This window comes from Phaethon lepturus, unplaced genomic scaffold (genome assembly GCF_000687285.1).
Source record: "Phaethon lepturus isolate BGI_N335 unplaced genomic scaffold, ASM68728v1 scaffold2673, whole genome shotgun sequence".
Taxonomy (NCBI): Eukaryota; Metazoa; Chordata; class Aves; order Phaethontiformes; family Phaethontidae; genus Phaethon; species Phaethon lepturus.
Window position 1 is genome coordinate 16,936 of NW_010528296.1, and position 23,495 is coordinate 40,430.

General features: G+C 36.5%; 1 protein-coding gene across 1 annotated transcript in view; it reads left to right on the forward strand.

Annotated features, from left to right (window-relative positions):
- The window catches only part of AKAP11 (A kinase (PRKA) anchor protein 11), a 35,827-nt gene extending 12,789 nt beyond the window's left edge, over positions 1-23,038 (forward strand). Inside the window, exons 4-11 of the mRNA XM_010283627.1 lie at positions 642-776; positions 1,668-1,932; positions 2,384-7,034; positions 9,348-9,503; positions 14,191-14,274; positions 15,041-15,087; positions 17,676-17,836; positions 22,892-23,038. Coding sequence (XP_010281929.1) covers positions 642-776; positions 1,668-1,932; positions 2,384-7,034; positions 9,348-9,503; positions 14,191-14,274; positions 15,041-15,087; positions 17,676-17,836; positions 22,892-23,038 — 5,646 coding nt within the window. The remainder of the gene's footprint in view (positions 1-641; positions 777-1,667; positions 1,933-2,383; positions 7,035-9,347; positions 9,504-14,190; positions 14,275-15,040; positions 15,088-17,675; positions 17,837-22,891) is intronic.
- The last annotated feature ends 457 nt before the right edge of the window (positions 23,039-23,495 follow it).

The window sequence follows — 23,495 nt, forward strand, 5'->3', positions numbered from 1 at the left end:
GGTAATAACTATTTGATTGTCTAGAGTTAGACGAAATTTAGAGAAGACTGGGCTGAATATGTTTATGGAGACTTGCTTTGAACTATATGGATCAGTAGTGTTTAGATTGTTTAAAGAAAATCATAAATCTGTCATAGGCCTTTTCTATATTAGGTAAATCTAAAAGTCATCCACGATCATGCTTAAAGAATTGCCTTGTTCCTGCTTTTGTAATTGGGGGCTAAAACACCATTCCAATAAAGCACACGAAGAGCATGTAGAGGTCCATAGAGAACCATTATTAGTTGAGTTCAGTCTTCTCTTTGTGTACCTTGTAGGATGAGCAGCTGATTTTTCAGTGCTTACAGGATTCTCCTTTGTGACTTTTAAGCCTCTTATGGCCCCTGATAAACAGTGGAATTTCATCTGTTGGTAGAACAGTGAGTTGGAGATGAGTGTGGACTGAATTAAAGCTTGTTTACACGAGCTTTACACCACAGTTCAAGAAAATAAGGGATGGGACAAGAAATAGGGGAGAAAAGAGAAGGTTTACCAAATTTAGCAGCTGTTACTATTTAGGGGGGTATGAGATCAAAACCATTATAATTTACTTTTTTTTTTTTCCACTTTGTATTCTCAATGTGTTTGTGTATTTAAATCAGGAGTTGGCAGCTGTTTCTGTAGAGCTTCCAGGTGTTCTGAAATCACTCCAGTTGTGCAAACTAAAAGACAATGAGGTTATATTTCTAAAAGATGTAAAGAAAACCTTGACAAAACCTTATGTCATGAAACATCAGGTAAACGTTTTTTGTCTTCTTGCATGTCTTAATTACAGAAGTGTTGTATTTGGCCTCATAAAGAGTTTAGTCATATCACACCTTGTCTTGCTTGTTTTTTTGGGCTATCATAGCCACAGCAGTATTAATGTTGTTGTATTGCTGTGGTTTCTTTAAAATGAATGTTAGAAAATCTCAAAATTAACTTGGTGCTTTCAAGTGCTGTGTTATTAACAGAAAATATTTAACAAATATTTAATTATGGTGCTGATCCCATACTTCTGCTAGAAGTCCCTTTTGCTGCCAATTTGGAAAGAAGATGAAACTTGTCAAGTTACCTATCTCTGCTCTGCTCAAATATAGATTTCAGCCTCTCAAGATTTTTCTTGAAACAGAGGTGCCAAAAATTATAAGGATATCAGGTGTTCAGAAAACTCAGTGGGCTCTTTTCTTGTTTAAAAATTATTTACAATTATAGATGTTGTTAATTACATAATTTCCATTACTTTTATTTCCAATATTATTATTATATAGTTAATTATATTATTTCAAATTATAAATGTTGTTAAAGCAAACTTCTTAAAGCCATATTGACTAATCATGCATGTTAAACCTAATTATCTTCCTCTACATATTTTTAACACATTCTTTAGATTCTTGAGTACATATTATCAGGGTTGTGTTATGCAACCTTTTTTATTGCAGTGTTTTATTCAGAATGCGGAAGTTACAAAAATGAGTGATTTAAACTATCACTCTAGACAAACTGTTCGATTCATTTTCTTATCTTTAAACTATTTGTAAGTTGTTTACTGTTCATAAAAATGCATTGAAGGAATCCCTTGTTATTCCTGACAGTTGAAATCGTTCCAAGGTTGTTATGTTTGTTTTCTTGTTGCACTCTTTTTCAAGAATCAACTTCCTGAAGTTTTTTGTGTGATGAGACTGTCTCCTTCATTCCCAAGGATCAAAGTTGATTATATATTTACCTTGCTGAGCAAGTATACCACAGGCATAAGATATGTAGTGGAAATAAACTCATCACAAAAACATCAAACAGAGACATCCCATGGAGAAGATGATGACACTAATCAGTCAGTTTCTTCAATTGAGGATGATTTTGTCACTGCTTTTGAACACTTAGATGAAGATGAGCCTTCAAAGATACAAAGTGCTGGTAGGTTCTTGCATGCTGTTGACTTGTAGAAATTGTTATTTGAAATTTAGGCTGTTAGGATTTAATGAGAAAATAAATGTAAATAAATAGTAATTTTTTTCATCAATCGTGTTTTGTAAAAGGTTATTATGCAATTGAAAATTTTTTTTTCCTGGTCTTTTCACAAGTTTATCAACTCATAAACCAAAGATTCTAGTCTCATTGTCAGATACAGATCAAATAGAATCTTGTTCTACTTTTTGTGCTAAAAAATACATGAATTTGTCAGTGATTAGAATAATAGGATTTGAAAAAAATTAAGGATTGCTTTAATCATGAAAGATCAGCTAGCATTTTGCAACAAAAAGAAGCCCAGCAATTGCCATCAAAATCTGTCACTAGTTTTCTGTAGTTCTGTGAAAATTCCTGGTTTTGAAGCAATCTTTATTTTTCTTTTTTTTTCCCCCCCCAGGTGCATGCAGCTTTACTTCTCAAAACTATCGAGATGCTGCTTCACAGACCATCCCTGCTCAATGTTTAGAAGCTGTTGACTCAAAGATGCTTGTGGGTTCTGCACGTCGAAAGTCATCTGCCAGATCTTCTACTTTGATTGATATTTTGGGACTTAAGGAACTGTCCTCAGTAAAAAATTCAGTTACCACCTCAATTTCTGATCCTTGGATACAAAGGAGTTTCTATAAGCCATATAATCCTTCTGATCAAGGTGTTAATTTTTTATGTAAAACATTGTTTTCCTCCTCTCCAGCTGAATCCTCTGAGTCGGATTGCTCCAGCCCAAGCCCCATCATCTTCTTAGATGAAGAAGGGTATCAAAAAAGCTTGAAGGCAAAACTTCAGCTGCCAAAAATACCGGTAGTGAAAGATGGTATAGAGGATTCAGACTCAGAAGTAAGTGAATTTTTTGATAGTTTTGATCAGTTTGAGCTGGAACAAGCCTTGGAAAACTCTTGTGAAGTTATTAGGGATCCCATTCTAGGGAATCCCCCTCAGAAAAGGAGGATTGCACATGAACAATTGTCTTCTGCAAGCATTACAATGAATCCTCAGAAATTCAAGTCTGATCGTCCCACTCTCCCAGCCAATGTAAAGAAACCAACTCCTCGTAAACCAGAATCGCCATATAGCAGCGTCTTTGATGTCCCGGATTCCCCTCGCCCAGTTAAAACATCAGGGGAAGAGAATGGAGGCTTATTCAGCCCTATTAGGTCATCTGCTTTCAGTCCCCTAGGGAGCTGTGGTTCTTCTGAATGTTTGTGTCGAATAAACTTTGGTGGTGATGGGACAGGTCAAAATCGCCATGATGCAGTTTATAGTAGTTACTCAGCATACGCTGATAGTGTTTCATTTGAAATACTGGGTTCTGTTTTTCATTCTGAGTCATTGTCAGAACAAGGAAATTATTCAAAACACAAAAGGATGACTTTGAAAGAGAAAAAAGGTCAAGCTGCAGATCTCAAAATTAAAACTGGTAAGGAGCCAGATAAACAAGCAAAATCCTATCATAAGTCATTAATGATTAGAGATAGCATTCAAAAATTTGCAACTGAATTAGTTGAAAAAAGTTTTGGCAGTGCATTTAAAGACCTCCAAAAAGGTGTTTCGTCGTGTACCAACGCGCTTTGTCATTTGGCTGCTAGGTTGACTTCTTCGGTCTTTCAGATGGCTTTTTATGAGATTGGAAGACGTAGAGCAATCTCCCTGAAGAAGCGTGCCATTAATGGGATAGCAAACTTTTTGGTGAGCGAAGCTATAACTGGCGCTTTGAAAGAACTGCAGCATGTAAAGAAACAAATGTTTACCAACACCGTTGCACGATTTGCAGCAGAGCTTGCTGAAGAACTTGTGTTTGAAGGAATCATGGAAGTATGCCAGTTTTCGCATCCATCGACACCTACAGCTGCGCAACCTTCATCATTTGATTATGATGACAAAGTGGTAAGATCCTATGCCAGAGATTTGTCTGAATCTGTCATTCAGGAGGCTTTTATTGAACTATCTCAGGTTGATGTGACCTTCACAACACAAGCAGCTATTAGTGTTTCCATGGACAACATTAAATATGTGAGTGCAGAAAGTATGTTAGAGTCAACACGGACTTCCACTGTTTTTCCTAATTTTAATGATAGGGTAGCACTGAAGCCAACCCAAGATTCCAGGAATGAATATACAGTACAGCAAGCTCTATTTTGTACCTCTGGTGTTGTAAGTTCAATACCTGTGCCCTTAGCTGGAAGAGCTCTTTGTCAACATCAGGTTTCCTCTGATGCTTATAAAGCAGAAGTGTTCACTGCTCCAAATTCTGGTGACAATATGAAAATATACAAAGACTCCGCTCATCCATTTCTCACAAGCAGAAAGAGAGAGGAGGAAGTCGCTTCTTTCAGAAATATATACCTAACTTCAGATCGCAGTCAAAATACTGAAAATACTCCTTCATTCTTACATAACCAAAACAATAACAAACAAACAAATAACAGATCTGGAATGAACAATAATTCAGAATTAACAAGTGGGTCAAAAGGCATTAATACTTTCTCTGGAACTATGGTAGATATGATAGTAAGTGAAGCTTATGATGCCATAACCTCATCTAGAGTAACAAAAGCAGTAGAAGAGTATACGGATTTTTTAACAAGGAAAATAATAGATAAAAAACCTTATGTACAATGTATTGGTGAAGATTTCTCAAAAAATATGTTTGCAGATTACTTGGCCAAGTATGTCATAAAACAATCTGTGGATGAAAGTAAAACTGTGTTATGCAACAGTAGTGAGAATGTAGCATGTAATGTGAGCTCCCAGCCTTACGCAGATAGCAGTAGAAAAGAACAGTGTGTGATAAAGAAGCAGGAGGCTGAGAAACAAAGTAATGTTTCTGTAATTGTGGGACAGCAACAGATGCCTTTGAATAATCCATGTAAATTTCTTCTTACTCCAACTCATTCTGTTCAGTGTTTTTCAGAATCTAAAGATTGTTGGCAGGAACAAAAAGGACACGGGTTTTCTTCAAAATCACCACCGCCTTGTTCCGCTGTGACTTTTGCTAGGCAGGTTCTAGAGGACTTTACTGACACAGGAAGCTGCTCAATAACTTACTTAAACAAGCCCTCAAAAAACCATGATACTCGGAAACCCTCATCAGGACCTTTGACTTACAGGCAGGCTGATTGTTTTCTGCATGCCAATAGCTTTTCCTCAGTGATGTTTGGCAGTGAAGATGCTTTGCAGATGGAAGATAAATCAAGTCTGAAAGATGGAAATACCTGTGTAATGCCTAATACACCCCCACCAACTCCTTTAGTACCATGTCAAGGTAGTTCTGAAAGAAACCTAAGAAAACTATCTAAGAAACTCAAGGGAGAATTAGCAAAGGAATTTGCACCTGCAACACCACCTTCAACACCATACAATCCATCTGTTACTGGTTTGTCTGAAACTGAACATGACTCTTTGGAAAATGAGGAATTTATGCTGAAACTCATGCGGTCGCTTTCTGAAGAAGTGGAAAGTAGTGAAGATGAAGATCATTCTGAAATGCCTGTTGGGAAAGAGGAGCACTCAGAAAAAACAGTTCAGTACGCAGATTGCTTAGCCAGCCATATAATTTCAATAGCAACTGAAATGGCTGCTTCCCATTTAGATGGTAAAACGAATGAAAGAGAAGTTGGTAGACAGGTTCAGTTAGGTATGCAGAACAAAAGATGTGGATATACTGCATTTATAAATATCCCAGAAGAGACGTGCAATTCTTTATGGAATTATGCAGGTGATATGGCAGGAAAAGTCATCAATGAGGCCAAGAAAATAGTGAAATCAAGGCATTGTAAACTGTTGAGGTTGAAGCAGGTTAACTGTCAGGTGGATTGCCTTTATCTGAGAAAAGGTGATAAAGACTACTGTTCAAAAGAAGGCTGTGGTCCAGTGCGGGACCAGTGGCCAGGGGAGAGAGATACATCTGTACTTCCTTTACCACAAGGTTCAGGCATGACAGGTTTGACTTCCAAATACCCAAGCTGTGAAAGTGTGACTGATGAATATGCAGATCATATTATTCGTGTCTTGAAAAGAGAAGGTGGTAACGCTGAACTGTTAATGGATCAGTATGCTAGCAGACTTGCATACAGGTCTATCAAATCAGGCTTACAGCAAGCTGCTAGAAAAACCAAACTGAGATACAACAGAAAGACGTTTCCTGGGCAAAATGCACAGGTAAATGGTAAGCTGGAGCTAATGGAAGCATTGAATAAAGATGTAGTACAGCAAGTGAAAAGCAGCATTCATCACTGTGAAGACCAAACGTATGAAAGGAGTACCAGCACACAGAGAACAGAATGCACAGAGTTGTTACATTTTTCAGAATCCCTTGCTCGCAGTATCACTTGTGATGTCAGGAAGAAATTGAAAATGTCGGGAGCATGTTTGCCAAAGTCCCTGACAGATTCCTGTCTATATAAAAAGACTGAATTTGATGAAGTCACAGGGGATCTTATTAAAACAAGATTTTCTAGGACATTTCTTCCTTTCTCCGCAGATCATAAACTGTATCATAGTACAGGCAGTTTAAATGAAAATGGCTACAGTGAAGGCATAATTCAAGCTATAGAACAATATGCTAGGAAGGTAGCAGATGATACTCTAGAAATGAGTTTAGAGTCAGCTGTTCTCCATGTGGCTGAAAACAGAAAAAACGTGGACAGGCTCTCATATACTGAGAAACTGTCTCCTTTTTCTGGAACTGTCTGTAGATGCTGCAGTATGAAGGAACATCGGTACTGTGCAGAAAATATGTCTCATCATCTACCCACACAAGAATCCTCCATTCCAGCGAGGCATTTTCTTCATTCTGGATTAGGTGGCGCCTGTCAAAAATCAAGAGTGTTTCAGCTTGATATTCCTAAAATTCACGTTGATGTAGAACAGAAGACAGTGTTTTCTGGCAAGGGGGCTACTGTGGCCATAGAGAAAGCAGAAGGAGAGCTAAGTTACACAAGTCTGACAGCTGACAGTGGTATTGGACAAGATGGAGTCAGTTTTGCTGAAAGCCTTACTACTGAAATAATGACATCAGCTATGACTAATATGGGTCAGGCAGTTAATATAAGGTAATACTAATTTTCTCTTATTTGTTGCATTTTGTAGCAGAAAAAGAAGGATTGTTCATACAAATATGTGTTCAGAAGGGTTTGTTTTGTTTTTTTTTTTAAAGTACATGCTTTACATTCTAAATGTTTTCTGCTTTTATTCTGGTGATATTTAAATGATTCAGAACTAGAAAAAAAGACTTTTTTCCACCTGTGAGAGCTTGAAACCAAGGTTTCTAGGTATGTCAGCATGCGTTAGGTTCCAGTAGGTGACTAATAAGTTGAACTTACTATTTCAGCCAAGCTAGCCATTCCTTTATAGTATGAAGGCTTTATTTTGATTATGACTGTGTTGTGACAGTGTCCTTATTACTGGGAAAAAAACCCCCTTACTTTAAGAAAAAACAACTTAAACACACTTTAGCCTACAGATTAGTAATACAGTAGACAAGGAACTGACTTTCAAATTCTTGTCTATTTAGCAAAGGCTAATACATGGTTTCCTTTAATAGGCTTATAAATAGGAAATAAGTGCCACAGTAACTTTGGGGCAAACAGCAACTGTTTCTTAAAACTGACTGTGCAGTGATCACAGTGACTTGAAATCTCTTCTTCTTCCGGTCAAAGACCAATCTTTACCATGTTGTTTTTTCCAGTTTGTACTAAGATTTATTTTCCTACTTCTTTTTTTGTAGGAATTCCTCACAATAGCTGAAGGTTTATTTTCCTAGTTTCTAGAGGGGCATCATGATGAATAATAAAATTGATTTTTATATGTTCAATGGCTAAAGGCTGCAGTGGGACTGAATTTAAATTTTTCGAGGGTTGATACGAAACACATACTAGCTTCTGCTCTATGGATGTGTATGGCAAATTTTGTTTTGTGTGTGGCGGTAACTTTTGCAGAAAAGTTTAAGATCTGTTTTAATTTTTATGGCCTTTCAATGAAAGCATTCAACTAAAAATTATAGCAGTGTAAAAGTACTAATAAGGTGTATATTGTGGTTCTCTGAACAGGATTGAGTCACACTCAGTGTGTGACAAAAAAAAGTAATGTGGTGATGTTTTCCTATACTTACAGTATCAAAGATGACACTTTTTTTGAATCACTTCTTAAAAATACCATTTAAAATTTCTAGTTAGAATATGACAGCAATAAAATGCAGGATTCAAAGAGATTCTTTTTATTGTTACGTCTGTGACAAGGAGGTGATATTAGCATTTTAACATGACAATTTAATAAAGTTTCTTACATCGTCATCTAATGTATGGTACCTAATGCATATGTTTCTTGAGAAGCTACCTTGTGTGGTGAAAAGAACTGGTATAACTTAATAAAAATGGGAGGAAAAACCCACACCCTTGTATTGCCCAAATGGTTTCAAGTTCAAACAGTTAAACTATTCAAAGCTACATATTAGTCTTGAGAAAATCACACTCACTGGAGCAAAGCGTTGTCAGTGATGTGGTTAAGGTTGGCTTTTTAAATAGTGAATGTTACAGTGGCTGCTTGCTATGGTGGTAATAGCGTGATAATTTTTCTTGAACTTTCCAACACTTCATCTGTATATAGATAATCACAGTTTGCCCCTGAATCTTAGTTCATAACTGCATGTTCTAACTTTTTTAACAAGGAGCTCAGACTTCTTTAAAGTTATCAACCTGGATTTTTTGATGTATCTTATGCTCAATGAAAGGTTGTATTTATTTCTGCTTGATTGCTTTTTCGATAAAAAATTTAAATTTCTTTCCTGAGGGAAAAAATTCTCTACAAGTCATGTGTTGCTACACTTCATTGAAGCAGGAAGACAAATCTTTATCTACAGAAAGACCTTTTTAAAAAATGGAATCCTCACATTTTAAACACCTACGTGTGCTTTAGCACTTTGTCTACAATAGTAGACTACCTAGCTTGTTGTACCGAAGGCAGGCAGGGGACAATAGCCGAACTGTCCTATGGTGAACAAGTTAAAAAATGGTAAGTATTCTGCTTGAAAAGTGTACCTTGATATACAGTCTGTAGGGCTGCTACAATGCCATCTGTGCTTTATAGCAAATAATCTTCCAAATGGGAGACTTATTTGTACTGCTCTCTTTGTCTTTTAGTGAAAGATTTCGAATAGCAATCCCTGACCTAAGACTGTTGAAATTTCAAATTCATTTGCTTGCTCCATTTCTTGTGTTGAGAATACAGTACAAATAAATGGATTCACACGCACACACTTCTTCTTTCTTGGAATTTAATGTCTTTAAAATGGTGTTAAACTGCTGTAAATGAACTAACACAGATCAGCATGTAATGCAGTGATGTTTTTGTTTTAAATTTTTGTTTAGCTCTGTTGGAAGAGAAGGATTTCACTCTGTTGAATCTATTGTTAGCCAGCAGATGAGTCTTAGTATTGGTGATGATAGCACTGGGAGTTGGTCCAATCTAAGTTTTGAAGATGAACATCCTGATGAGAGCAGCAGTTTTCTTCACCTCAGTGACAGGTAACTGTAAACATGTTAGTATAGTTAGTTATCTTGACATCATGTGACTTGGCATCAAGTGGTTTTCTTCTGGGGGTTAGGGGAGAAGAGATTATTTTGTCTTCAACATACAATGACTTTTTTATTAAAAATGGCTTTAATATTATATTTGTGTTTTCTTACAAAATGTTGTTACCCACAAATGTTCATGCTATATGCTCTGTAAAATATGTGGAGTATGCCTTGTCATTGATGTCATGGAGTCACATCAAGCAAAACTGCATATATATAATTTAAGTATTAGCAAAAGATGTAGGTGTTTTTAAAACAATTGCCATGTATAAAATACAACTTGAAACTACTGTTTATATACTGAAATATTAAAACTTCATCATTGAGAATGTGTTTTATGTAAATTCGTCTGTTCTTGAAAACAAGTAATATGAGCTTAATTTGCACGAGGAGCTTTAACAGCTATTTTTGTCTTTTTTGCACTTGAATTTATGAGCTGTTCTAACTGATATTGGTGGAGTATTTATGTTCTACTAATGATGAGCTTACAGCTGTGTAATATTGGAACTTACCTGTTCAGGGTAGTAACTTTTTCTACAGAGCCTCTCATTACACTTTCCCTGGCTGATTGATAACTAACAAAGTTTGGAATGGGAATTTTAAAAATCTGCAATGTCTCTGCCTCTTGCCAGGGAAAACTATATTGAGAATTGTGGCCTGAGCTTCTATAATAAGGATTATACGAGGAATGAGTAAACTTAGTTTTTTATGATTGGTAATGCCACTTGTGTTACTGTAGAAAGTTCAGCATTTCTGTTAAGAACAGCAGAAAGGGGGAGAGGCTTTTTCTTTTTAGTTAGTACTTCAAGCATCACTGAGATTAAAGAAAATACAGGGGATATGCTTCCTTATGTAATGTACAAATAGGTTATTTGGTACCAAAGTGAAACTGCTCACTTCAATGTCTACAATATTTTTCATGTTTTGCTTAACTAAATATTTTAATCAAACCACTACTATAATTTATCACTCATACAACTGGATAATTTTGTAAGAGAATACATTGCCTTAAAGTTAGTTTAAAAAAACATCATCTGTTGAATGAGTGAAAATGAGTTAGACATACATGATGAAATTCAGAGTGTAAGGAAGAATATTCAGCATACAGGCAGTTACAAATAATGAATAAAACATAGGTTAGTTGATGCTGGGGGAAAAAAGATATAAAAAAATTGCTGGACCCATAGTGCCCATGTTGTGTGTGGTGTTTGTTGTCATTTAAATCTGTTTCGGGGATGATGAATTAATTTCTATAACTTGCAAGAAAACCTGTGGCTCATTAGAGGAGGGATGACCTAAATTAGTGTTTAACTCAGAGAAGGGCAGGCATAATTTGGATAGCAAGGAGTCGTCAGAAGAAACTGGCATGCGCATATTGATTAGCTAGTTCTACAGAACTAACTGTGGATTGGTAACAGCATATGGATTCACAGAAACACTAGGTTGGAAAGGACCTTCAAGATCATCAAGTCCAAAATTTCATTTGTGTTGCTGAGGTTTAGCAGGTGGAAGTGACAGGACCTGGGGTTATTGCCCTGAGTACAAAGGTATGGGGCAGGGGAGCCCTTCTGTAAAAAAACAAGCTTCAGTAGTAACACTGATTGTGGAACATCTTCTAAGGAAATAAAAAATTGCATGGTGGTGATGAAGATGTATTACTTTTATCTCCTCTTCTTAACATAAACTTTTATTAAACAGGAAAATGCCATTCAGTCTTTGAGGGGGCATTCATTATGCACTTAACAACAGTTGAAAGTTTGGGGTTTTGTTTGGGGTTTTTTTGTCCTTTTTCTTATGGTCAGGGCCATCTGTTTAAAAAATACTGTGCTGATTATATGTAAACCATGTCAATGTGCAACAGTTAAATGTACTATCAGGTAGCATTGCTCTCCTGGCTGCTATTTCTTAATGCAGGTGGCTTCCTTGTGTCTAAGAAGCTGTCAGCAGTCTTGCTTGTAGCATCTTTGAGTTACTAGGTACACCAATTTGTTTGTAGTGCTGGTACAATATAATTAAGTGATGTAGTGAACATTAAGCAAGTTCTACTTGGGCAAGGACCTCTCCCTTCCTTAGCATTTTCCAGGCCGTTTGAAGTATTCTGTGGATACTAGTACTTGAGGCTCCTTTAGCTGACACTTTGGAAATGATCTTCATCATAATAAACCTAGAGATTCCATTAACGGTAGTTGACATTTTTTTGGAACACAGGATTGCAATCCCCACAAAACAACACACAATACAAGTTACAGTGGTCCAGTTTAATTTACCTGGCTTTGCTTTACTTCAAGGAAAAAAAAAAAAAAGACCTTTTTTGTAGTAGATCTGTTGAAACGGTACATGCCCTCTGTGTCTCAGATCAATATAAAAATTGTACTTCAGTGCTTCGCAGAGGATTAAACTATGTGTATACAAGGGAGCAAGACAACTTGGAAAGAATTATCAAAGCATGATCTCCGCAGTTACATTTGGATGGAAATAGGAATGGAAGTTCTTTAGCTGACTTGGTAAAGTTAGTTATGCAGGGGAGCGCGTGTATGTATCTTCTGCTTTGTGTGCCTAATGTTAGTGACCTAAATTTAGAAATAAGAGTCTTAACCTTTCTCTATAGTTAGTGTATAGACATAAGCTTTTCCAGGATGAATCAAAGCATCCAGGTTAGGTTATAATTCAGAGCAGAACCCTCTTGCCTTTGACTGTATGTACATAATGCAGAATCTCAAAGCAGATGGTCTGAGTTATCGTTCCCATATATAGAGTATATAGATAAAAGTTGAAAGCTTTTCTTGTGATTCTGCTGGCTCATGTTGAACAGTTACATGAAGCGTCATAGAAGCACTATAATGCCTGCGTCTGTTCATTGCTTCTTCTGTGATGCAGGACTTTATTTTAAAGACTGTTATTTTGTTTTAAGATGACAAATTAAATGCCACATTACAAAAAAGTCACACACATTGCTATGCATTGTAATCATATGGTTAAATATGATTATTTCAGACCAGGTTTGACCTCTGTAAAATATATTAATCTCTTACCTAATCAGAATAGTAGTCTGCATGAGGTCATTCTGTTCAGTTGCAAATACTTTTTCCTTTAGTTCAAGAACTGGGACAGCTTTTGCTTCCACTCACATTATGCATTTGTAACTTTCAGTGAAAGAGGCTGTTTGAGTGCAAAGTATTGTTATCGATAGGCTATGTTAAATCTTTTCTATATATGCAATTCAAACCAAATTTAATACTTCATATATACTGTGATAGTCTCACATGGTAGCTTGAGAAATGTTCTTAAGGCCAGGTTTGCCTTTTCTGTGCAAATCAAGTTGGTGGTTTCTTTGGAAGCTTCTGCTCTTTAATTTTCTTTTTTGTGTAAGGAGACAACTGTTTGATTGTTCTTTGCACATGTAGTCTAAATAAGCAACAATTTGCTGAATGAAGCACCTGCAATTTAATTTTTTTTTTCCTGTTATAATGTGTTCATATTGCAGGCTGGCTAACCTGCTGTTACTGTTTTGAAATTAGGATCCAAGCAGGCATACTGGAAAGCAAAGGAAACTGATAAGTAATGCTGTTACATTAAACTCTTTCAAGAGTCTGACAGTCTATCTCTTAAAATTTCCTTCCACCATTTGTGGTTTTAAATTTTACTATTTGCTTGGAGTGGAATGAGCGGAAAAGAAGAGCTTTAATAGTCACACTAAACTTATGCGAAGAAAGCACCTTGCAGCAGTTTTCTCTGGAGTTGCTTCATGGCTTGTCATACCATCTATAGTAGGCAATCTAGCTTTCTCAAGGAATGATGGTTGTCTTGAAATCCATTCTTGGAAGGCTTCCAGACACGCTCTGGGGGAGGTAGGAAGCTAGGGAGCAGGATATTTAATCATATGAGTAGCTCAATCTTGTACATAAGCACAGGCTTAACAAACTCTGCTAATTATAATGCCTAAAATGTACCAGTGTTATGGACATACTCATTTTCAGTTCTTTGCATTGGCTTGAATGTAGTCATGGAATAAATACAGTATGTTTATGAACCATGAGTTAATTAACCTTTTTACTATTGTTTTCACTGATCTATAAACCCGCCTATTTTTAAAAGAATCAGCTATAAAAATACACAGAATTTAAAAAATGATTTATTTGCTTTAAGAATTCCTTCTCATCAGGCTGTTGGAGATCATTACTGGATTTTTGTAATGAGATGGGAGGATGTTATTTGTGCAGTTGTCTTCACAATGTATAAATTTATGAACTCTTAGCTAGTCCTTCAGCAAATATTACAGCTGTAAACCATATTCCTATGAGTAATCATATTGAAATTGTTGAGCTTGTATAAATAACGAGCAATGTGCTTAGACCTGAGGGCAGAATTACTGGTAGCACTGATCTGGAAAATTAATGAGTACAAATTAACACTTTTACCTGTGTACTGGAACTTAGCAGTTTTGCATTATTGTGCACATTGCTGCTCAAAATACCACTGACAATGATGTCTGTACTCTGTTCCAGCAAACCTGTTTAGGAAGTTTCAGTGCTCTTACATTAAATGTCTTGACAAAATGGCTCTAAGGAAAATGAAGGTTCTAGTTTGAGCTATTGTTCTTTTCTAGTTCAGCTGTGTTCTCTTCTTCTCCTGGCAGTAATGGTAACAGCAGTAGCTGGAGCAGTCTTGGTTTAGAAGGGGATATGTATGAGGAGAATTTATCCTTTCCAACATCAGACAGGTTGGTTGAGTTGAGAAATATAAACCAGATGGGTTCCTCATAATTAATGCATGAAATCATCATTTTGGAAAATAAAAATATGGTGCATTTTTTAATGCTGATACATTATTCACGCGCTTCTCAATCACAATATGATTTTTTCATTAATTAATCCATACTGAATGGTTAAATTTTGCTGTGCTAAACTGACAAATGTGTTCCGCTTGCAAAATGAAAGGTCCTTTTTGTGCATGTTCTTGCTTGCAGTTTTATGAGTCTTTAGATTTACTTTTTCATGCAAACTAGAGCTTGCTTCCTACAGGATTTCTGTTTTTTTCTTTAGCTTGTGGAAACTTTCAAAATTGCTTGGTAATTGATTTTATAGAACACTTAAGACTTACAGCTTTGAATAACCTATAGCTGTTCATAACTGTGGCATAAAATGTCTCAACCTTTTCATATATGAAGCAAAACTAAACCGTCCTTCTTAAGAAGAAAACATAATGATTTTAATTATTTTAAAATGTCTTTATATTGCAGTCCTTCTTTTTAATACCCTTCTCTCGTTTCTCTCTTCTCTATTTCTTCCCTAAGAGCAAATCTTGTGAAGTTGGTGATAAATCTGTTTCCAACATGAAATGGTGTGAGAAGCAAAGCTTCTTTTAATGATCGCTTCTTAATTCTTTTATCATCTTCCTGTCCTTTAACCTTCATTACACTCTTAGGATTGACTACATTTATTATGCATATGTTGGATTGTATTAATATTTTTGTTTTAAAAATACAGTGATGGAACAGAAGATAAAGATGAGGACTCCAAGGATGCTGTAGAAGGTAACGTCAATTCCAGCATATACTACTGTTCTTGACCTGTGCACTCTACATGAATTATTTTCGTTAATTCTTTGCTTCTGTGGTCTGCAAAACAAGGTGACAACCCTGTTATCCCTATTCATCATAATGCATGTCAGTCATGTGTCAGAATGTATTCTTAGACTAATATCCTACATACACCCCAGTGCACTGAAATTTACAGCCTTCGGGAAATACTAGTCTCTGATGCTCAGACAGGTACTTAATAACATAAGTTAATGAACTCTGATCAGCTTGTTGAAAGCATAAATTTATATGTATAGAATAACTTCTTTGTAAAATATTTGATAAGGAGCCATGGCAATGCATCTGCATGGCTATGTTTGAGATACTGAAGATGTTAGTCAAACATGGATGTATTAACCTTGGAAGAGGAGTCAGGAGAAACAATGAAAAAACCTGGATTTGATGCATTTGTTATAATCTCTTTCTTCTTAGTGAAAAACGCTAAGGATTTTTAAAAAACACAAGGGTCTATCCAGAACCTTGTTACAGCTCTATGGTTTGTAGATCTTTTCATTGGTTCCAGTCTGATTGAAGGGCCAAAGGGTGTTAACTCAAATGAGAACAGCCTGAATACACAGTGTATGAGGCTGAGTTAAAGATGAACTGATGTTAGAGCAAGTTGTAACAGAGCTTTTCTTTGTGTTGGCTGTATTCTGAAGATGAAATAAGCATTTCAAGAAACCTCTACTACCCGCTTACAGAGGATATTCAGCCATGTTGCACATCTTAAAATAGTCTTGATGTAAGCAGAAAGATGTGTGGTTATTTCTTTTTTTTTTTTTAAACTAGTGGAAAAGCGCATGGAAGTGAACTACATCTCTCTTTTTTTTAAAATAAAATCTGACTAAGGCTATAAGGAAGTAAAACTAAACTAAATTATTGAGTAATTTTCCTCAGAAAATAATTATAATCAAAATATTTTCTGCGCTGTAGGTTTCATCTAGGTTATTAATATATCATTGCTTTCATTTGGTCTCAACTTTAAAAAAGTTCTAGCATCTAAAATGTTCAAACTGATCAATTAAAATAGTGCTTGATTTTATTTCTTTACACAGTTTAGGTGTCTCCTGGAGTACAACAGACTGCTTTATACTATATTAAGGATTTTCTAGTGAAATTTTTCCAGTTTAATTTCTTCACCGTCACTCTTTCTGTTACTTTCATTGTAGGACCATTTAAATAGCATTCTAGGTAGAAAACCTTTGTACCTGGTCTTGTACATTTTGAAGTTCTGCTCATGTCATACCTAGAAATATCAGGCTTTTTCTAAGCTGACTGTGCCTTGTTCACCAAAGAATTTGAAACAAAGCCTTGGTATTAGAAAATGTACATCTATTTTAGAAAACTTGAAAATATATCAGAATTTCCCAGGGATACATTACCACAATGGTTCCTATCCACTAAGTGCCATGAATTTTTTTTATAATTAGTTCTTTCTCCTATAAAAATACTAGATTTTGGGGGCTCCTACAGAAATATTCTGTTATCCACCAAAAGCACACTTATGTTGACAGTTCCACTAATTAATTTTCTCTCTTTTCCCTCCTGGGGAAATATATTACATCTTGGTTAACGTTGCCAGTTAGGAGTTTAATACCTTATGTACCTAAATTTTATAAGCTTGATTGCAAGAGTGGTGAGACTGAGGCAAACTACACATGAACGTATGTCTTTATTGCAAATATATTCCTTATTTCTAGAGAGTTAAATCATACTTCCAGAATGAGGGCAGTAGTCTGGAAGTAGAGACTTCAAGAACAACTTGGAGAGCACTATGCTTATTGTGATACCTGGATACAGAAATTCAGAGTGAGAATGGAATAGAATAGACTATTTCAGCTGGAAGTGTCCTACAACGATTACCTAGTCCCACTGCCTGACCAATTCAGGACTGACCAAAAGTTAAAGCATGTTGTTAAGGGCATTGTCCAAATGCCTCTTAAACACTGACAGGCTTGGGGCATTGACGATGGCAATACTGTAATTTCTCCGTGTTACTGATGCAGCTGCTTTTTCAATACTTTGTTAAGTTTTGGAACTCATGCTGTAAAGGAAGTGTTGAGAAATTGGATAGGCCTCAGTAAAAACAGTGCTATATTTGGGAAAAACTCAGAGGCAGTCTGATCAGTCTACCTGTATGGGAAAGAATTCTGAAATACGAACTTTTTAACATGTAGTAAGTGAAGGTATAGCAAAAAACCAGCAGTTGGAAACGGAAATGACTGATGGACAATATGAGAGCCATTTTTGTTCAAACAGTTTATGAAAGGCAGTGTTAAATTCCTCGTCATGTGGAGTATGTATGAAAGCTTGGATGTCTTCTAATACTGAGCTATGTTTGCATACAGTTGTAATTGGAATAAACAGTAGTTCCTTATGTGAAAGTACAGAAACACTTCAGACCAGCATGATTTTTTCCTTTCATATTATTTGTGTGTACTAAATTGTTTTTTTTAAGATAATATAGTCTAAACAGTGAACTACAGACACTTTTTTAAAACAATTTGAAGCTATAGATTTGATGATGTTATTTTTAATGGTAGGTGTGGAGCAAATACGGAATACTTTAGCAATAGTAAACATTGATCTGGAACCAAATCTAGTGGACCCCCAGCTCAGAGCAGCACTCCAGTGGCTGGCAGCTTCTGAAACAGAGGTGTCCGATCTTCGCCTTCATGACACTGCTACAAAGGAATTTGTTTTTGTAAGTATGTGGGTTTGGTGGATGGTGGGAAAGGGGAAGGATTTGTTTAATTTACATTTGTTGTCATACACCAGCTGCTGCTACCTTATTTGCCACTCAATAATAATAAAGTATTTGCTGTTGAAGAAAATCATTATTTAAATCCTGAGAGGTCAAAGTAGAACAGCCTGTTTAGCCTGTGCATGTACCATAAATAAAACAGTATTAATCAAAGCTGAGGTAACTTGTTTCACAAGTTGTTTTCCTTGTTTTACTCCAAAGAGGCTACAATTACAGCATTTTTGTTTATGGAAAAATATATTTTTTTCAAGCATTTTTTTACTTAGTAATTAATTGTCTATAAATTTAATCTTTCTGAGAACTTGCTCATGCAAATTAATTTCTAACTTAATATTCTGATGTTCTGCCTCAGGTGTTTTTGCTAGCAAATACACATTTTCTTATCAGAAGTAAGTTTAGGCTTTAATTAAATATTAAGTATGTTTTTATTCTGTAAGCAACTGCAACCAAAACTATTAAGAAAGAAGGCTCAATAAAATTGTTTGATTTTTAGGTGCCTTTATTTTAGTTTTATAGATTGCATTAATATGTGACCAAAAAGAAAGCAGAAGTGTAAAGAATTAGGCTTTAGGATCCAGCCAACAGTACTGAGGGAGGTGGCAGAAGTGCTCTCCAAGCCAGTTTCCATCATTTATCAGCAGTCCTGACTAACTGGTGAGGTCCCAGTTGACTGAAAGTTAACAAATGTGACACCCATCTACAAGAAGGGCTGGAAGGAGGGTCTGGGGAACTACAGACCTTTCAGTCTGACCTTGGTGCCAGGGAAGGTTATGGAGCAGATCATCTTTAGTGCCATTACACAGCAAGTACAGGACAACCAGGTGATCAGGTGCAGTCAGCATGTGTTTATGAAAGGCAGGTCATGCTTGACCAACCTGACTTCCTTCTATGATAAGGTGACCCACTTAGTGGATGATGGAAAGGCTGTGGATGTTGTCTACTTAGACTGTAGTAAAGCCTTTGACACTGTCTCCCCACAGCATTCTCCTGGAGACACTGGCTGCTCATGGCTTGGATGAGTGTACTGTTTGCTGGGTAAAAAACTGGCTGGATGGTTGGGCCCAAAGAGTTGTGATGAATGGAGTTAAATGCAGTTGGTGGCCGGTCACAAGTGGTGTTCCCCAGGGCTCAGTATTTGGGCCAGTTCTTTTTGATATCTTTTATCAATGGTCTGGATGAGGGGATGGAGTGCACCTCAGTAAGTTTGCAGGTGACACCAAGTTGGGTGGGAGTGTTGATCTGCTTGAGGGTAGGAAGGCTCTATAGAGGGAACCGGACAGGCTGGATCAAGGGGCTGAGGCCAATTGTATGAGGTTCAACAAAGCTAAGTGGTGGGTCCTGCACTTGGGTCACAACAACCCCAAGCTTCCTCTCGGTTCTGAAATTTAGTACTGAGTCTTCAACTTGGTGCTTTCCAAAGCTCAAGTCATCATTTCTGTATAAAAGGGGTGACCAGGAAGTAGGGATCAGTAAGACTAAATAGACTACCAAACTTAGACGAATGTGTGTATCTGTGGCGCTTAGTTACTCAAGACTTGTATTAAGAGTGTGAAAGGTACTAGAGGTCAGATCGTACCTGTGCTGAATTTTCCTGTGGCTTCTCCCTTTCTTCTTCCTCCTGTCTTTTAGCCCAGAAAAAGAATGCTGGTTTTGTTTTTCTTTCACCTGTGTAACTGTGTGGTATATATATTTAATCTCAAGAGCAGGAAGTCTTGCATTCTTACTTAAAATAACCCAGAAAATAGGGAAATGTTTTGGGGCAAGTTGAAATACAGCCCCTATGCTCCTTTTCTGGAGGTTGGTATGTTTGATTTTAAATTATTTCAGAAATATGTTTTGTACATATTGCTCTTACACTTAGAGGGGACTTTATGCTTTCATAAACTGGAAGGCAGTTTGAGAATACTTTTGTCTTTCTGTTTTTATTTGAAACTGGGTTTAATCCTTATGTTCATATGTTTGTTCCCTGTTACGGTTTATAAATGTAAGAAGAAAATACTTCACTTTTTCTGTTCTTACATGCCTGCCCCAGCATACTCTGAAGTTCTTTTGATGTGAATGAGTTGGGTTTAGTGACTATAATCATTCTGACCTCATGAGTTGTTTTTGCCATCTTTTGAAGGTCTGTTCATCTATTTCATGCTTGTCATATGTGGATTGCAGTGTTGCAAATACTCAGGGAGAACAGTGGTAGAACCTAGAAGTGTTAATAATAATCTCCTTTGTGTGTCTGAGACTTGTATCTTACACTGCAACATATCATGCAAGACAAAAAATAGATGGCAGGTACCTGTCCTTTTTTAATTTTTCCTCGAGTCTCTTATTCTTCTGCCAGCTTTGACATAGTAGATTTCAAAGTTGTGATGAATTCATATATTTGAGCCAATGCCTGAAGACACATAGGAAAAGATATTATTAGCTGGCTATGTATCCATACCACTCTGCCTACCCTAATGAGAGGATATACTGAGAAGAGCACTCTGGAAAATAGCAGTGTCTATTATGTATGCATTCCTAAGAACTTGTAATATTTTTCTACTTGATACCTCAGTCATAAATTGATACTGAGTTGACATCTAAGGATAAAACATAAGACCTTCAGGCAGGCAGTAGTCATGCAGTCCTGAAAAATGTTAAAATAGTTAATTGATTCACTTAGTTTTACAGATTAATTTTTAGTTCTCCATAATGCAGTTACCTTAAAATGAACTGGAATCCTGTTTCCCCCTTGGGGGCAGGGAAGCATTATCTGCTTTTTATTCTATCCCATTTCCCAGTTGAAATCATCACTGACCCAAACTGAGGGTCTTAAATTAGAAATAGTCATTCTCAGTTCTGTCACTGGTAAAGCTAGACAAGCACCTCCAGAGGGCACTGCAGCCCGCAGAAAACTAAACTGACCTCTGTATACTGATCTGCTAGCTGTGGGGTTTTGATCATCTCATAGGTACTTTGGTGAGTTACCTCGGTTACATGGGTAATTAACCTGGGCTTTAGATCACATTGGAAAAGTAATTTTCATTATAAGCAGCTGGTGGGTTCTGGAAGGGAGGAAAGGCTTGTGTTAGCTGATCACAGCAGGATGATGAGCCACTGATGTGATGTGGCTGTATAAAAGACAAAAGTAGTCCTAGCATGTATCAGGCAAGGTATTACTTGCTGCAGCTGGGTTTACTTAAGGATATATGTTACATTCAGCAAAGCAGAAAGAAGTTAAATACCTATGTATGAAACAAATACATTTGTTAGGAGCTAGAAGAAGAAACCAGTAAATTAGGATAGTTCTTGACTTCTTTTAGAAACCTGACAGCATGGATATACAAGTGCCTGGATTAAAAAAAACATATATTCAATTTTTAATCAGACCTTACCTAGCTGTTTTAGGATTCCTGGTGTCTACTTCGAGTAAACTCCAGTATTTCACTTGCCTGACAGTAAGAAACAGGTCAGCTAAAGAAATATGGGATTGAACTTTTCAAGTCTAAATTAAAATAGAAAGTTTGGTGAAGCCATGTGCCAGCTCTGTCATCTCTGTCATCTTGCTATGGTGGTATCTTTTCTTTGGACAGAAGTTTTACGCTGTATTTGCTAAAGTAGGTCTTTGGACGCTAGCCAAAATTTCCTCTGGCATAAGAAAAATGACCATTCTTTTATAAACCAACAAATACCATTTACAAAATTGCCTGTTGTAGACTATAAAACTCTTGCTTCCTGTGCTCTGTTTTAAAATTCACAGAAATAACTACAGATTTCCATCTCCTATGTAGAAAAGACCTATTTTTGTTACTGAAAAACGTTTCCGTGTTCAGGTTCTATTGTACTCAAGATTGGAGAGGATCTTTTTTGCTCGTTCAAGTTGTTTCCTCAAGAAGTTGATTGTTTTATACATGTTTTTATGCTCACATTCTTTCTGTCAGTTCCATCACCTGCCTTCTTCCAGTTGGAACATAACCTTGCTGAAGAAGTAAGGGGCGGGGGGGGAGAGAGAGAGAGATTGTCTTTTCATTTGCTAATAGAATTTCATACTGCAATCTGACAGGTCTCATAGAAGAAACATTACAATTTTTTAATTTTGTAGCTGTGAAAGATATTTCACTGAATGCTCTTTATGACTTTTTAAAACTTAATGTATAGAATGTCATGGTAGGGACTACAAAAGGCAATAAAATTCTACAGTTCCAAAGAATAAGTAGGGTAGGTGTCTAAATTGTGTTTATTAAATGCAGCATTGATAATGGTCCAGGAAGCTATGGAGGATAAAGTTTGTGTGGGTGTTGGTTTTTGCTTGTTTGTTTGGTTTTTTTTAATCTAAATTTTTTTTTTTACTTGTGGGCAAACTGGCAAATTCATCCTTGTCTTAAGGGTACACTTTATTCCATATATAGCTGAGCTTGACACATAAGCAGAGGAAGACTTTTTTTTTGTTGTTGTTGCTTGGACCCTGGGCAAAAAAAAAATAATCTTGAGCTACACTAATCACTTCTCCCAAGTGGTAGTTTAACTTAACCCTCACCTTTTCCTCTTCTCCAAGATGTTATAATTTCCCAACTCTGAAGGCACTGTTTTTATTGAGGGTAGCATCTGTGTCACCCGAACCACACTATATGTTGTGAAAGGAAAATCCACATCTTTTTATTAAGACTGAGTTTTGTCTTTTTATATGTGCATTATTGGCATGGGAGGGGTGGCAAATGTCTTAATCTTGTGTTCAGGATTTCCTATTTCCTGCAGTCTTTATGAACCACAGCCCTCATACCTGTGGCACCACATCATTTGAAAATGTTGCTCCCCCCAGAAGAAAATTTTGTGAAAACTGCTCTAAAGAAAAGTGTCTGATTCTTGCAGAACTTTTTGTTTTCATAGATGTGGGAATGACAATTAACACATTACAAGTGTTCTTTTATGAGCTAATGTTTCAAGAATAACTCCTGCAAGTGTTAATCAGGCTGTGCTGGTCAAAATATTTTGTTTTGTGTTCCCCTGTCTCCCCTTTAGCTTTCCAGAAGACTGCGAGAAAGAGATTGGAAAGTTGGAGATCTCTTGCAAGCAGTGCTGAAATACTGTGAAATGATAGAGAAGGTATCTGATGGAGAGCAAGCTCTAAATAAGTCTTTGGTTGGTTGGCTTCTGGAAAATGTCTGAAAAATCCAAAGATGCAACGCTCTTCACTTCATTCCTCTTTTGAAAGGAGATAGAAAGAACACAGATATGTAACATAAAATTCAACTTATGAATGTTCAAGTAAATGTCAGCATTTAAAAGACTTTGAGGTGAAAGTCAAAATAGCTGTGCTGTGCTTTGTGATACTGTGCACATGGTATGTTTATTCAGTCCATAATCGGTATTGTCCACCCACACATAACTTGTATTTACTGTTGTGTTCAGACCATTGAAATATTTATGAAAAAATCCCTTGCCTATGATAGTAGTTCAGAGAGTCCCAGGCATTATAATCAGGATTCCTGCGTCCTGCTGTGCCAGGATAGCTCTTTTTCCCACTTGTATGTGTGCTATATTCACAGTGGGACTAAGAGCACTGATGTTCTGCAAAAATCTGTTCTGGAATACCTTGCTGCAGACAATGGAAAAAATTACCAAC